The sequence below is a fragment of the Bemisia tabaci genome, chromosome 9 (genome assembly GCF_918797505.1).
Source record: "Bemisia tabaci chromosome 9, PGI_BMITA_v3".
Lineage (NCBI taxonomy): Eukaryota > Metazoa > Arthropoda > Insecta > Hemiptera > Aleyrodidae > Bemisia > Bemisia tabaci.
In genome coordinates, this window is record NC_092801.1 from 16,747,963 (window position 1) to 16,765,102 (window position 17,140).

General features: G+C 36.6%; 1 protein-coding gene across 2 annotated transcripts; it reads left to right on the forward strand.

Moving 5' to 3' along the window:
• Nucleotides 1–1,738: 1,738 nt before the first annotated feature.
• Nucleotides 1,739–16,260, forward strand: LOC109035211 (uncharacterized). Of its 2 annotated transcripts, none has more exons than XM_019048772.2 (4): nucleotides 1,739–2,236; nucleotides 3,150–3,217; nucleotides 4,733–4,987; nucleotides 6,618–16,260. In XM_019048772.2, the coding sequence occupies exons 2-4, from the start codon at nucleotides 3,161–3,163 to the stop codon at nucleotides 7,542–7,544; spliced, it is 1,239 nt and encodes a 412-aa protein (XP_018904317.1). In that variant the 5' UTR covers nucleotides 1,739–2,236; nucleotides 3,150–3,160; the 3' UTR covers nucleotides 7,545–16,260. The 2 variants fall into 2 exon arrangements, with proteins under 2 accessions (XP_018904317.1, XP_072160863.1); XM_072304762.1 differs by lacking the exon at nucleotides 1,739–2,236 and adding an exon at nucleotides 2,354–2,463.
• The last annotated feature ends 880 nt before the right edge of the window (nucleotides 16,261–17,140 follow it).

Genomic DNA, 17,140 nt, shown 5'->3' on the forward strand with positions numbered 1-17,140 from the left:
AAAAAGAAAGAAAACGAACGTTGTGGTGCTGAAGGCACACGCGATACGTGCATCAGGGCCGGATTTACCTACTTGCCGCCTATGGGCCGCCTGTATTTTGCCGCCCCTGCTGCCCCCTTCTCATTCGTTTTGGAACATCAATTAAACCATCAAGTGAACGTGCTGGAGGGAGAAGGGTGCATAAAACGCGTTTACTTGTATTAGACACATTTTTTGCGAAAGCCCTGTCAACACTACTAGCAAAAGTTCACGGAACTTTGCGCGAAAGTTAAATCCCGTAAACCTATCTCTTTGTGGACAAGGCCTTTCATTTATAAGCATTGAACTAAAAAATTAAGAAAGAACAAATATAAATGTGGTTTAATAATTTTAACTTCCGCCGCCGCTCTGCGCTGATCGCACTGTATTTGACGCAATGCGGGAAGTATTTCTACAGTCTTGTAGGCGCTATGCGTTTCACGCCGACCGCTGCTGACCGCACTGTGTCTGACGCAATGCGTGAAGTATTCATGCAAATTTGTAGGCGCTAATATGTGTTACATGCCGACCGCCGCGCCGAGGGCTTCCTCTTTTCATCTCAAATCCTCGTCATCATTCTTCTCTGCACTTAGCTCCAGGCCAAATTGCGTGTTTAGTCCCTCTCTTAACTCGACCAATTAAAGATGCATGTCTCTTGAATCACCGAAAAGCAACAAAATCAGAAATTGATTTACTCTCAGGAGAGAAAGATTTTGTCCCCTTTTCTCATGGATAATTTTTTTCTGAATCCCCTTTTTTTTATACCTAAATTTAAAAAAATGTCAAAATTTGCCGCCCCCTAAATTTGCCGCCCCCTAAATTTGCCGTCATGGGCAGCGGCCCATGTGGCAACCCCCTTAATCCGGCCCTGACGTACATTTGGTGCAAAAAGCTAAAACGGAAGAAAGTATGTGGCAGGAGGGGGGGGGGGGGGGGGGTGTATTGAGTCATCACGTCGATCCTCTTGAAATATTTATGAGGGCAGTGTTTTACGTACTTGCATAGAGAAAATACAGAAGGTGGTGGCATAGCAGCCATCTTGAAGATTTGCTGTGACGTAGAAAAGTACACGGACTGGCGCGCGTTGTTCAAAACAAAAAAAAAAATACATTTCATGATGGAACCCGTACAAGGACCTACATGACCACTCAAACTAACATTGAAAGTCATATAATTGAACATTAATTACCATGAATCTCCAATTTCTGCTTTTTTGACGTAATTTAACATGGTTATACCTTCAAAACGGGACGAGTCGAGATAAAAGTTGTTATTATATGAAATATATATTTTTAACTTACAAATTATTTTCAGCTACAGTCGAAAATTGATAGAAAAACATATTGAAACATTTAAAGTCTTAGTTACGAGTTTTTAGAGCCAAAATAAGTGGGACTCACAAAAGTGGGACAAAATAAGGCTCACAACCTTTCCCGCTCCTTTTTAAATTTCAAAGAGGTCTCGGTTTTCCCGCGATCCTATTGACCAATCAGAAGGGCGGCATCATTTTTAGCTGTGACGTATAAAAGTATACATTTCTCCGCTTGCCTTCACCTTTTGTATTTTCTCTATGACGTACTTGACACACGCGTAAGATAAAATGCGTCCTTGCCGATTGAAGGCGAAAATCTCCGAGCAATATACGACATGCTTGTAAAACAGCTGTTCGAGCTTTTGCTATCAATCTGCCTTCTCATTGGTCGTTTGTTTTCGGTAGTCGGGAGCCATTCCTCCCTACGAACTTTTTACTGTCCTTGCCCCCCGTCAGTCCGTCACCTAACGTCACTTCTTGTCATCAATTCATCATCAGCACTTTTAACAATTAACAACAGTAACAGTGTACATTTCTTTTACATAGATCCCCATCTGTCGCCCCACTGACTGGCAAAATTTCTTAGCTCCATCGTTGTGTTATGGTTTTGGAACTTGAATCTCCTCTCGCTCCTAACCTAAGTTTACCGCGTATCATTTCTTTCTTTCCATTTACCTTTTAGCCTTGGAATTTGATTCGATTAAAAATAACAAGTCGGAGTAATTAAGTTATCAAGTGGCAAGTAAAGTTCTTTCCAATCCGTCTAACTGCCGATCCTAGCTTTGCAGCGAATTCCTGCTGGTTGCCATCTAAAGTTCATTTGTTTACACGCGTGTGAGATGTCATCAGCAGCAAATTGAAAGTTCAACTCTTAGCACAAGTGGTGTTCATTAGTGACTTTGCAAGGTATTGTTCCCATAAAGATATTTATCTTTCGGCATCCACTCATTACACCCAGCTTTACTTTATAGTCTCTTTCACTGTTGCAATGCATCTTTGATATCCTGTTGCTCATGTTGTTATTTAACTCGCTCATTACTTACTTCGTCGAAGTGTCGGGGTTCAACAGTTGAGAATTCCATCATTAATTTGAACTGGCACAATAATGGACCATCTTCTACTACATATGCATTGTACATCTATTCATTAACTTTCCTTATCAATCGAGTCACACTTGATTTGTTGAGAATTCTTCAGAATTCAGCTGGTTCAAATGGCTTAAGCCGTTTCTTTGATCATCGATCATAATTGAATTTACTAATGAATGACAAAGCATGTTAACCATTGGAATCTAATTTCATCTCTTTAAGAGCATTATCTCATCTCTAATATGATGTGCTGTTTAATATCATCTTGATCAAAGAGTAAATGGAGAATAGCTTATGGATCGTTAAACTGAAAACGCTTACTTATATCTTCACTTGCATCATCGCTGACTTCCTGATTGCACTATAATGACTTAGCATTGTTGTCACACATAGAGTTGTGTAATTTTTGCGGTATGTAGAAATTATTCTGTACCTATTCTAGGTAAAGTGCTGCAGATAATTTCGTAGGTATGAAGCATAAAGAAATTTACCAAAATGTGTGACAACTGAAAGATATGCAGTCAGTAATGTTGTTCAACTCAATGTTTATTCAGGCACGAGGAAGTATCAGATGCATTAGTTTTGATGGTTTAATTGTGAGTAGTCTTCTAAGCAATTATCCTGGTGACCTCGTCATTAGTTGTTCAAGGTCTCTCAAGTATTTTATTTATACTCGGCAGATAAAATTATTCCGCTTTGTAGTAATGAATTGTGTTTTCTGTTAATTTCAGAATGCGCAAAGATGGGCTGTGTTCTCAGCAAAAAGAATATTAATGACATTCACCCTCACATTTTCAAGGTAAGTTTTCCGTGAACGTTCAAATCACCTATCTTTCGAAAACCCAAAGAAAATTCTCAATCTCAGCTCCTGAAGTCTTGCAGTGTTGACGGATATCACCTAATACATGTCTCTCTCTCTCTCATAAACTCATGCTGAAAGGTTGATAATACTATATTGAGGCTCTAGGCAAACTTATGAATTAAAGTGCTTTATCATTTGCACTCTCTTCAAAATTTTACGTAAAAATTATTCATGCTGTGGGCTGTTCAGAAATCAACTCCTTAAGTATGAAGATGTAAGTAAATATTAAGTAGTAATATCAGTTAAATGATACAAGTGCACGCAATGTCGGTTAAGTGATTTGTGTTCCATTTAATCAGTGCCAAGTGGGCATGTTAATATCTTGCTCAGGAGTTTCCGCTGCATGAATTGTTCTCTTCTTAAATGTTGAAGACAAAGTATACAATATCATATCGTGCTTTAATTTATACCTTGCCTAGCATGCTCTAGCAGCATGAAAAATCATACTCTCTAATTCTACTGACTTCAGATCTGACTTATTGTTGAAGAAAGAAGTGTAATCTTGTTATCGCTCGCATACAGTCAGTCATGTGGTGGTTCAAGAAAAAAGACAAAGTAACGAAGACAGGAGGCTGGAACATCATTTCAACTGAAGTAGGCAGGGAGAGGGGGGCTTTGGTCTTTTTGAGATTCCTTCTATGGTGAAACTTTTTCAAATCAAATACAATACAAAAATTGAAGACTTTTTTGGTAAAACGGCGCATGAAGCCTGCAATGCCGCTGAGATTGTGCAATTTTTAGTAGCATTTGCTTCAGATCAAATTCATTCTTGGTTTACTTACTTCCTTACTATGGGAAGGAAAACTTGGAGCAGACTAAGGGAAATATTCATAGCAGAACTGTCGGATAAGTTACTTACATCTAGAGAACTATGTTGGGCAATCTTAGCAGTATTGGAAGTCTCATACGCCCTCTTACTGAAATATGCCTCAAATTCAAGTTACTTATCTGTGTAACTAGTATAATCCGTGCTGATAGTAGCTCACCGTGTTGTTTATGGTGAGCTGATACGATAGTAAAAATGTTTATCTAGATAAAATTTATGAACGAAAATACTTTTTTCTTGTTTTTCATCGCTCCTATCTCCATTTGCCTACATTTTTTACATGCACAGGTACATATTTAATGATAAGTATGTAATTTTGGCCATTTCACCTATGGTTATTGTAAACACTTATGTCTTGTTTAGAAGTTGATTTCCATATTTCCTGTTGTATGAATTGTTTTCCTCGTGAAACTTTGAAGAACATGTTGCGAAGCACTTTAATTCATACCTTATCTTGATGCCCGTTCTGGACTGTTAAATGACTTTCATTTCGCCATACGAACTAATGAATCAATTTTCGTTTCAAGGAGGTGGATCTAGTTGACGATCAAGATAAATGTAAGTATGCATGAGAAGATTGAAAATTTGAAGATTTTAATTTTTTTTCTGCTGCTCTTGAATTGCAGGTAATGAATGTTGACGATTTGGGCAACCGCTTGTCGTCAGGACAACTAGAAATCACAGAGAGTGACCTGATCTTACACCAGCAAGGTGGCAGGAACAAAACTACGTGGCCACTTCGTTGCCTCAGACGGTATGGCTTTGACGCGGAGATTTTTAGTTTCGAATCAGGGAGGCGTTGTCAGACTGGGGCAGGAATCTACGCTTTTAAATGTAGTAGAGCAGAGCAGTTGTTTAATCTACTCCAGTCTCGCATACAGGTAACCTTGCACATCTATTCTTGAAGAAGAGTTATTCAAATGTGTCAATGACCCCATGTCCAGTTTATAAAATGTTTCATTGACACATTTCGTCACCTTCCAGGCAAAGTATCACAAGCGCCATGCGACGTTTAAAAATGTCCGCCGCCATTATATTTTTTTACAGAGAAATTGTTCAACGAAGCTGTCCGAAAATTACCCCGAATTTTCTTTGTGCTGCCGACAAAATTTAGTGAAATTTTCGAACAGATTCAACCAACAATTTCTCAGTAAAAAAATAAAATGGCGGCGGAAATTTTTAAACGTCGCGTGGCGCTTGTGATACTTTGCCTGGAAGGTGACGATTTATAACACTCCGGAAAGTTTCATAAACATAGTTGATTCCCGTTTATGTCACTGATTTTGTTTTCTTTCCTTGTTTCTTCTTTTTATCATTTCTGCGGGAGTGATCTCACCCTTGCAGTTCCTAAAGTCCCATCCCCCTCAGCTTCTACTCTAGCCAGCCTAAGGTAGCCGTTGTTTGAGACCATCAAACTCAGGTCATCTGGCCGGGAATCGAACCCGGGACCTCTCAATCATAGAGTAAGTGCTATAACCACTACACTACAGGAGGCCAACATTATTTAGAAGTTTCAGCCACTCGTTTTTTAAATATATCCTGAAAAAGTTTCAGAGATGTTTTTATCTCATTTCAGCCCTAATCAGTGTTTGAAACTGGGCATGAAGTCTTAGCAGCCATCTGGCCTGTAACTCTTTTTCCGAGAGGCCAAAATGAAAGATTGCCCTCTCAAAATGCCTCGAGTCAGTTATACCCTATTGAATAGCCCCAAAAATGCGAAAAATCCCTAAAACGGAGTTTAACAAAGAAGTTTCATTTCTTAGCGGCCAAAGGCGATTTTTTACCAGCAAATTGCTGTTTGGCCAGCGTATTTTTCAATCACTGACCCCAATTACGCTGAAACAGAATTGACGTGAACCTTCTTTGGAACCAATTAATGATGAGGTTATCAACCCTATTTTAATGAGATATAGACTTTCCAGAGATATTTCATTCCGAGGGAAGATTGGTTTTCCATGCGTGATCCTGCCGGTTCCCTCATTTTGTACAAACATGTTGTGTTTCTGAAGAGCGGCATGTATGGATGAGGATCAGAGAGGTATTAAAAGTAGAGCATAGAGCTTTTATCTCTTATCATGATATATGTCATGATATATATGATTACATAATTTAACACTTATGTTTGATTACCAGCCAGTCTTCACAGTAAACTGTGTTGCATTGAAGGTATTAAGACCCTATTGTAAACCCTTGGACTTACTCCAAAACTCTCATCCGTAATCACTCTGTAAAATCTTCCAGCCCTGTCTTGAAATATGCAAGATCTTTTCATTTTAGTGTCTCATTCATAAGTTACTACTCACTCTTAATTGTTGATAAAAAAAAAAATTCTTTATACTATATTTTGATCTTTTTATCGTCAATATTCTCATTTCAATCCCAAGGATTGGGGTTTATAATTTTTATATCAGCAGCCATGACCCAACTTAAACAAAATATTTTTCTGAAGTTTAGCACACATCCTCTCATTGTTTGAAATTTCTGATTAATTGAACTTCTTGGTATTTTCAGTTGACACACAACTCCAATGAAGACATTGTCTCCCATGACCTCCCGCACTCACCCCCTAATGGTTCTTGTGCGTCCCAGATCTCACCAAGCCCAGACTCAAACTATTTAGTGCCACGCTCAGATGGGTGCCTAAGCTCCAATCAGCCACGAATCCGTAACTGGATAAATGTTGTCTTCGGTCGAGCCACCCTAAACCCTCTCAAAGGGCCTCCACTTCCCTCAGAGATCTACGTCAACAGGAACATCGGTGAAGACGACCCTGCAGTAGACAAAGAGAACTGCAATGGCAATATTCATCCTTATGTCAATGTGAATGTAAATAGGATCAAACCACCGCCTCCTGAAATCGCCAAACCTGCACCAAATCCTGAAGCAACAAAACCGTACATGAACTTGGATCTGAACCTTATTGAATCAATACGCCCCATCCTGAAGCCAGTCCATCTCATCAGCCCACCAGAAGACGTAGATCCATCAAAAGTGTATATGAACATGGTACCGGGAAGCTCTCCTACAAGCGTGGTCTCCAATGATTTGATCACGAAACCAAATGATTACATGAATCTTGTCATGAATGAGTCATGTTCAAAGATCAAACCAACACCAGATGTTTTAAACACTAAAAGCACGACCATAACGAGGAAAACCAATTACATAGTTTTGGACCTGCACAACAATAACCCACCAGACCCAAACCCCTCACCATCGTCACTTAGCTCAAATAACCCGACGTTTGAGACCAAGTTATCCGACACCTACGCTACTATTGATTTCGACCGAACGCATGCTCTATCGCACACGGTCAAACCAAACTCAGACAACGATAAAGAGGGCTGCCGAAAAACACGGCACCATTCAACGGTAGCTGTCAGTGATATTCACCTACTCGCATTCCCGCCCAGAGGCAGCTCATCTCTGAGTGACTAATTTCAATATTTTTTTTTGTTATTATTAAAAGCACATGCCGAACTAATGTATGGAGGTTGTATAGCGATTTTTTTTTTTAAAGGGGTTCTTTGGATAATAATATGTTCAATGTCCTCTCGAAACTCAAGAAAATAATTTAGAAACGTCATGAACTTCACTTGAAAAGCTCAAATAATTTTAATTCAAAGTGAACTATTACTTCCAATGTCAAGTTCCTTCTTGACTCATTTAGTATGATGGGAGGAAAGTTCCTTTGCAGGGTGTCTACAAGTCCAGAATTTCCGGAAAGTCCGGAAGTACTGAAAAAGTGCGAAAATTCCGCAAAAAGGTCCTGAATTTTTTTAAATTTTTTGCCATTTTTGTCGCAATTTCAAATTTTTCTAATTTCGTCAAATAGAGGTAGTGAAAAAGTGGGGAATTTTTCTGTCGGAGGAGGTACTGAATTTCTTGAGAATGTACTGAAAAAGGACCGTAAAAGTACTTATTTTTGACCAGCCTGTTTTAGTAGACAAGACACCCTGCTTTGGTTCAGGGCTTCTTTTCTGTTTGGACCAGTGGAATTAGGACAGTTGGAATAAACCGCAATACTTTATAACTGCTCAACACAAACTTATATTTGTAGCATAAACTGCAGTTTTCATGGACTTGGATGAAGATTTTAGGGCAAGATAGGAACAGTGGTAGGTACCAGGAGATCAAACTATCATCTGCCAGAAGCTTCAAGGCGTACGGTATTTCTATTGGAGAAACGTAAGGTATATTCGTTCCCTCTAGAAGTCTATACTGAATGCATTAAAGTTTTTAACTCTTAAATAAACGGACTTGCAACTTAGACGAAAATCTCTGGTTACCAGTATTTTAAAGTCCTTCAAAATTTGAGAATTTCAAACGGGCATCTTGAGTCGTTCAGAGGATATTGACCAGAATCGCTCCAAAGATTGTGAACGAAGATCTCTTTTTAAATTTGACCATTTTTAAAGGCATGTGGAGCCTTTTTGATACAATGACTAGTTATTTTTACCGTGTTGATGTAATTTTTTAAACCTGAGAAGTTTTTTAAACAAACTGTTGACTGTATAATCCATGTGATGGATTTCTAGTAGTGCCATGTAAAATTTTTAGTCTAGTCTAGAGACACATGTTTCTAGCTCATTTTATTTTACTCTAGATAAATGATCTTACCTCTTTTTGCATGCCAATTTATAATTGTTAACTTTATTGCTACATTTTGTTACACTTCATGTTATTTTTAGTTTTTATGCTTTAAATGTTCTGTACAGGCAAGTTTTTCTATCACTGCTTTTCCGGTACTTTTTTTATTGGTCATGAGTTGAGACTTTTTTCTACTTTTATCGAATTTCCTATCCAATCTGTTTCAAACGTTGCAATTGACAAATATCTTCCCTAAAGCATCTTCTAAGGGTGCAGAAACTTTGATCACCCGATCATAATGACCGCAAGAGCTATGAAATTTGTTTGTTTTTTTGCGAAATTGTGGAAAGGAGGGATTTTGATAAGGGCTGTTTCTGGGCTCATTTTAGCAGAATTTCCTCAACCTTACGATTTGATTTTGCTCATTGAAGGTCTATATTTTACGGATTGCATCATGACTTGGCCATTTTTGGTTTCTTTTTGGGTCGCATACTGGCCTAAACATTCATCTGGAGGGCCAATTTCGGCCGAAAATGCGAATTTTTCGGCATTCAACTGCATATCTACTATTCCCGCTTTTCCCTGAAATCGGACTTTGGACCCATGTTAATGGCAGTATTAGACTCGAAAAAAGACCAAGGATGAAAAATTCATGATATGCGTTCCGCTAAATATAGACCTTCAATGAGCAAAGAATCTTAGATTTAAGGAAATTTAAAGTGGACCTGAAAACAGCCCTCATTGATACCCTTCCTTTGTGAGTAAAAGTCAGAGGAAGGTGATAGCTCTGAAAATTTTGGATAAAAAAGGTTTTAAAATTGTAAGGATAAGAATTTTCTGCAGCCCTGGTATCTTACATTTATATCCTAGCATTTTCAAGAAATACGCACTGGAATCGAAGACTAACTTCATTGTACCTGCATAAAACAGTGACTGCCACAGTCTTTTTGATTCCGCTGAAACCAATGGTCTATCTGTTGTCTTGACAGGAAAAGAAATGATGTAGAATGATCCTCCATTTTTTTCCCATACCCATTCTTGGAAGCTTTCTGTTTGCCCTGCATCAACCAGTTTTGTAACGGAGGAGTCTCAAGCTAGAAACTGGCTGTTATGTTACCTTTTTAAGACATTGAGACAAGCATGGCATTCGGAAATACTTTTAGAGGATCATAGTAGTAATTGGCGTGGCAGTCAGTGTGTTGAAACTTCATTTTTTATCCAATAAATTTTGGCAAAAGCTCACAAGCAGAACCAGCCACCTGTGACGAGCAAGAGGGGTTGAAGTTTTTCGTCGGCAAAATGGTATTTTCATGCCATTTTCTGCCATCACTTCTCTCTTGATCTGCTATTGCAATTAGTTAACTAATTTTTCGAGGCCGAAGGTTAGACTGCAGGCACTGTTTTAAAAAAAGGTAATGCTCTCTTTGATTTGTGAAAATCGTATTTTTCAGTAAATAATTGTATTCTCTTTATCTTCTAACCATCATGGTCTTGCCTGCATTGTTTTGCGAAATTATTTTCCCACCCTAGATAAATGTTCTCTCCTCACTTTGTGCTTATAATATTTTTTTTTCTCCTATCCAAGCATTTTTTTCTTTCGTTTTTTATTCTTTACGCACAATGATTTGTTTTAATTTTTAGTTCAAGAAGATAAAATATTTTTTATTTTCCTAATATTTCTTTTCTCTTTGAATGCCTGGTTATTTTTTTAATGGAATAATGTTTAGTTAGGATGTGGCTTATTTCATACTGTTTGATCATTAGAAGCTATGATTCGCCCTTGGAGGAGGAACTCCTTTCATTTTTTTTCTTTTCTTTTCTTTTTTTTCCAATTGCTCAAAGGCACAGTTTTGCTCAATTATTTAGTAATGGATGGAAGTTTACAAGAATGTTGTTACTCTCTGTTTTGTGTCAATGCTAATCTCCTATTACTAAGAAAAGAGAGAAATTTTGGGACAGATTGAATCTGTAACCAGGTAAAATGTTGCAGATTTCTGATCAAATCCATGCATGGATTCAAATTTTTGATTACAACTTTAAAATTGTCTGCCTTGTTCTAGAATTTGTGTGTGGGATGTGAAGCCCAATTCAAATAGTCAAAGTTTTATCTGACAAATGTTGAATGAAAATTTGATTCAATTGCTGTTGTTCTTTACCTAATATTGGCATTTAGGTATTTCCGTTAGCTTTTGGTTTGAGAAGATATAAGTTCAGGTAACATCGGTCGGAATATTTTGTTCCAATTTCCCGTTAAACTTTTGGATCTAAAAAATCTGGACCTGGATTAGAAAATTGGACATTGATGTCAGATTCTAATTTCTGTTCAATTTGTCATCTGATTGATGTGTTCTCAATTAATTATCACATGATCCAATTTTTCGTCCAACAAAAGGGGAAGAAGAAGTGTATGAAAGGTTTGATTGCCTGAATTGGGCTGTATAATCTTCATTCATTTTAGCGCAGCTATCTACTTGCAGGAAAATTTGCCAAATTATTGTATTCAACCTCTCAAAACTAAGAAATAGTTCTGATTATTGTGGTTTTATCAACTTCGTATCTCAGCTTTCAAACAAGATAATGTAAAATTTGATACTTTTAGAAGTGTAAAACCATAGCTTGTGGGCGCAGCTCATATGAGAAGCAAAAAATTTTAAAAGAGTGTTACAAATTCTACCATGCCAAACTTTAACTGTAGTTAATTTATTTTTACATAATTTACCTAGGAAACAAGATGTTGGGTCAGATATTTACATTTTTATGTTTTATGTTTCCTATGAACTTGACGTGACGTCAGATTTCCTTTCATGGATTTCGACTGACATCATCTGAACCTATCCTCTTATCTGTATTTGTGCCAAAGATCCTCTCAGATTATTTTTTTTTTCTTTTGTCTCTCATTTTGCAAGTACTCATTTTTAATTTTCTGTGCTGATATTGCGTTTGCCTTGATCCTTGCCCATGGCCAACTTGCCTTCTGCGTAGGAGTAGATTTATGAGCCTAAATTATGACCTCATAGTTCAATCCCCAAGATTTTCTCGAGCATTTCCGGTATCGTTTGTGAATTCTTAAGTTATGAAAGAATTCAACCAAGCCATGTTGTCATGTTTGCTTCGATTAAAGTAAGTTCTTACTTGAATTAAATCTAGTCCCCGGCAGTAGGCAAGCATGCTGTGAGTAAAAATTACCTTTGCGCGTCAATGTACCATGCTGAATACTCCTATCATTAATCACTGTCTCTCTCCTTTGTTTAAGCATTAGTGTAATTGCCATATTTTGTTAATTGTAGTGGCCTTATTTGTTTTTCGTTCGTTACATTAATTCCTGTGACCCCATTAGACTCAATTAGCGCTGTAGGATTAGCTCCAATTTTATGTAGTATGTACTTAGCCACTTTTGAAGAGCAAGCTTTTGCATGTGGTATAGATGATTTTCTAACGGAAACCATGCATGTAAAATCTGTGTATAACGCTTTGATTTTTTAGACTAATTTCTAAACAAAAGCCCAAAAATTCAACTCAAAACTTGTGTCTCAACATAAAGTTTTAAAAACTGAAAGATTTTGCTTTATTGAAGTGCAAAGAAACAAAATCTTAATCTAATGTAAAACTTCAGAACATCATCTTCAGTCTCGTTTCGATGTTGATGGTGAAACTACAAAACCATGCACTTTGTTTCCTGACGTACATGTATTGTCACTTTTTACTCTTTTTTTGTGGCAAACGGGTCGTCCTTACTGTTCAAGATGTTGTGTGATTTTTTATTGCCCTTTCAAGAATACTCACTAAATTTTTTTACAAAAGTGTTTAATAATATTCGATAAAAAAAAGAAAAAATTAGAAGGAGTTGAGTACACTGCAAATGAACTTGTCTCAGCATATTTGTCGTCATTGTAGAATTTTTCTAGATAATCTTTGGATATAAACTATTTTCATATAACTTCAGAGTAATGTATCTCAATTTTAATGTAGACTATGGCCTAAGATTGTTGAGAACCTTTATCAGATTGATTGAAACGAAGGTTTTTTTTTGTTGTTGTTTGTTTTTTTTTTTTTTAATGTTACCTTAGTATACAGCTTTGGAGGCTTTCAATGGGCCTCTAGACAACGTCTGAACTTGAAGAAAGCGCCATGTTTTCCCGTCAAAATCTTGACAGAAAATGATTCTTACCAATTCACACAATCAGAAGTTAGGACATGAAGCTGGATTATTTAACGACATCATTTGTGTTCTTGCCATTTCACCAATGCTTATTGTAAACAATTACAGCTTGTTTAGAGGTAGATTTCTAAACTTCCTGTCAAGTAATTTGTTTTCCTTTTCAAATTTTGTGGGGAAAACGAACTGCGCAGTACTTTAGTTCATTCATTGACCAGAGGCCTATTGGTTGGGAAGTGATATACTTTCTAGCTTTCCTACAGAAGGAACAGAACGAACAGATTGACAGATTTTTTAGGAATTTTGCTATTTTTAGTGGCTTCATGAATATATATATTTTGTGGTACATACATTCATCTAAATTATTTTCTTTTTCCATCCTCAAAAACTTTGGGTAGGAACTTCAAGTTCAACTTATACCTAATCATTCACCATCAGTGTACAATAATACAGGAAAATTGATTAATCAGTATGAATACTGGTGTCTGAAAGTAGCACTCCCTATGTCAAAACTGTTTGTTTAGTGACCATCATATAATTTTTTTTTTCTCTTCAGTAATGCCTTTTGTTTTGCTCATGTCTCCAAAGTGTCTTTCAAGAATGTAAATGTTCATGGAGAAGATGAGCAAAACGTGATTTGGTGCATTGTCATGTTTTGTTACTCTCCGATGGGTGAGTTTTATTTTCCTAAGGAAAAAGATTTGTGTTTGCATAGTGTACCTTGCGGAAAGAGCTCCCTAATTGTTATCACAATTGTAAATAGTCTAGAAATGTTTAAGTTACCATATCTTATGTATTCGTGTATTTTTATCATTTCCGTTTTTGTTATGCTTGATGGTTTACCTACACCATAGTTACATTATAATGGTCCAAAGAAACACATTCATGTTGACAATAAATGAGAAAAAGTTTGAATTTAATAGATTTTAACGTGAATTTTTGTTGTAAAACTGCGCCCAAGACCATAGGTATTTTGTCCCCTCTGTCCAAATACTTAGAACCTAAGTATTACTTGGTGCTTCAAAAAAAGAAAAGTCCAATTGGTGACTTTTATAAGATGCACCACAATAAATACTATTAATTTCAACTTTATTCCTGGCTGATTTTGGCACCAGCCAGAGTAATGGTTAAGTCAGCCAGAAATGTGGGTAAATTTATCATACCTCCAGCTGGTATAACCAAACACTTTTGGCTGATGCCAAAATCAGCCAGGAATATAAGCTGCATTGTTAAAGTAAACTGTTTGGAATTACCTAGAATGGGAATCACTTGATGCCGAACATTCAGCGTTGTAAGACGGTTGTTTACATTTTACTTGTGAATTTCAAACATTTCTAACAAACGCTCAATGATCTCGGGAGATCCATGGGATCGTTGAGTTGCATTTAGTAAATAGAAGAATCAAAAGCTATCAAATAAGTTTACTTTGACAATGCACTTATTGTTGAAATTATCATATTTTTTCCCATATGTGTCAGTCAATATTTAAATTGCTTAGACCCTAAAAATAATTTTCTGCTCTACAAGGAAGAAAAGATTGAATTCTTATACTTTTTGTTCTCTTTTGTGAAAATTTTCAACTGCAGATGTTTTTAAACTCCTGTTTTCATTTTTACCTCATAATAGTTAGAACTTCAGACTGAAATTACAGAACAGAAAGGAACCCATGTTTATCTTGCCTTCAGACCTTTTAAGTCTAATAGCTGTGTGTAGTCTTATCTGAATAGAAAATAGGCTGACTTAGGAAGCTGTGTTCCCTTAAAAGCGTCTTTTAAAACTCGGAGTAGCAACTAATAAAAAGTAATTTCACAAGGAATGTAATATTTCGCCCTTAAAATTTGAAAGGAATTCTGAAGTCTTGCAGATAAATGGGTTTCTTCCTGTACATTCAACTTTTCTGCACTCCTATGATACGCATTTTTACCTATCCGAGTCACAAGTATGTTTAATTTTTTAAACTCCTTTTTTGTGGAAAAATGCCTGTAACCTAAATTAAAAGAAAGCAAGGCCTCTAAATAAAAGTCTTTATACTTTGTTCCACCTAAATTAATTTTTAATAAAGATGTTATTCAAAAATCAAGGTTATTAGAGAGTTAAAGTTCCAATTTGAACCTTGCACTTTGCAGGAGGGTCCACAATTTATCCTTCAGAAAGTTGACCTCAATATATTGCCATTTACTTTGCATCAATTCACTGCGATAGCCATAACAGAGCCACTTGCACACTGCTACAGTGACAATTCTCTGGTTTTTGTCAGAATTTTACATACGTTCAGGGTTGGAGATAAAAAGTGGATCCTCTACACAGAGATGCAAGGCTCCAACCAGAATGTTCCCTCTTGATAATTTTGTTGGACGTAGATAATACTGTCATTGCGTCTGAATTCCTGAATTTGATCACTTTTTTTTTGTCCAAAGACAGGATATCCATTCCCAAATCAGAGCTATGTTTTAAAAATTGCCGACAAAAGTTTTTATTTTTTTTCTCTTTCATAAACCTGCTTCTCATAGCAATGCAGAATCAATTATTTTTTAACTGCTAACATTTTTACACTCTTTTTTGAGACAGTATCTTTTTCTTCATTTTGGTATTTTATTATTTTCTTCATTTTTTGTTTTTTTTTTGTTTCAATAATTCCCGAGAATATTCCCATCCAATTTTTTAGCATTGTTACTGACGCGATAATGAGAGATCCTACACTTCCTAGATAGGGTAATGTTGCAACTGTTATAATTTTGAAAAAAAAAATCTATCTATTATTTAAACCTTTCAAGATATTCTGTGGACATTGCGTTTCTTTCTTTTGGATAGAAGAAGGGAGACTTTCTTATGCCCAGCATTCACACTACCGTGCTAGGGAAAAATGCTGTATGAAGTTGAGTTGAAGAGAGTTGCCAAATTTCCTCCAATGAAATGTTTATTTTCAAGGAGAGCTATGAATACTTTCTCTTGAAATGTTTAAATAATTTAGATCTGGTTGTGAGTAAAATTCCTTGAAAAATCGGAGGAAAAATATTCTCAGGTTTCTCTGGAAATTCGTATTCTATCGAAGAGAATTTAGCAACGCCTGAAGACTCATAAGTAATTTTTCCTCAGCGCGGCCTTACGTTTCTTTTAATATCCTCTAGGAATGGAGGTCCACTTAAGTTTTGACAATTTTTAATCAAGAAAATGAAACGAACAATGTCTGAAAATCAGCTTGTCACTGCATAACTTCAGGTGCAGAAAATGAAGGATTTTTTTTTTTTTTTAAAATGAAAACTCCTTGCTTCTTAAAGTGAAACTTTTGGTCCATCTAGGTTGTGAAGGACTCTTTACTGTTTATTCTGACTTTTATAGTGTACTCGTGAGATTTACTATGTATCATGAACACTACCGAATAAAATCAAACATGATATAATTCTGTAATTACAGTTGTGTTTTTTTGAGTTTTGAATCCTTCTTCTTGTTGAGTTTTGTCTCAATACTCTTTTAAACGTCCAATGGAGATGTTGCATGTGTGAGGAATTTGCGATTAGACTGTTCATTCTTATGTAAAAGTTCGCGAGAAACACGATGGTGCCACTGGTTTTCTCTGAAATCAACTCCCAAGCCTAAAAAAAGCTCTCAAGTTGAGGCCAAAATGGAGGGGATATCCCACGCTATCCTGAGAGTCCACCTCTACCTACATCAAGACGAACTCTTCATGCAAAGGTAGGGAGCAAATACATTAGCAGTGATGCCGTGTTTTCAGTTTTAGAGTCCCCGAATAAAGTGGCAGCCCTGTGAATGCATTTGCTCCCTACATTTGCATGGAGAGTTTTTTTTAATGTAGAGGTGGACTCTCAGAATAGCGTGGAATATACCCTCCATTTTGGCCTCAAGTTGAGAGCTTTTTTTGAGCTTGGGAGATGATTTCAGAGGAAATCAGTGGCACCATCGTGTCTCTCGCGAACTTTTACATCAGAATCAACAGTCAAATCGCAAATTCCTCACACATGCAACATTTCCATTTGTTTTTACGTGCTAAAAGGATAAGGACCTACCTACGTCTCACAAGCGTTACAAGGAGGAAGGGGGTCGAAAAGCCGAAAAATTGTGTTTTGTAATTTAGGGATGGTCCCCTATGCCTTTTGGTCATCGATTTATTTCAAAATCGCAACTAATATTTTTTTATTCGTTTAGTGTTTTTTTTTTTCTCTTTTTTTTTGTCTCTAATGACAACTTCAAAACAAATCTTGGAAAAATACAAGAGAGTACCTAATGAACGTTATTCGAGAACTGTAAGCTAACTTACTTATCCCTCCAT

What these genes read in the sequence shown, in the direction of transcription:
- LOC109035211 (XM_019048772.2), top strand. Translation starts at nt 3,161, where the DNA reads ATGGGCTGTGTTCTCAGCAAAAAGAATATTAATGACATTCACCCTCAC. An exon ending in TTCACCCTCACATTTTCAAG is followed by an intron (nt 3,218 to 4,732) that starts GTAAGTTTTCCG and finishes CTTGAATTGCAG; the next exon opens with GTAATGAATGTTGACGATTT. An exon ending in TACTCCAGTCTCGCATACAG is followed by an intron (nt 4,988 to 6,617) that starts GTAACCTTGCAC and finishes TGGTATTTTCAG; the next exon opens with TTGACACACAACTCCAATGA.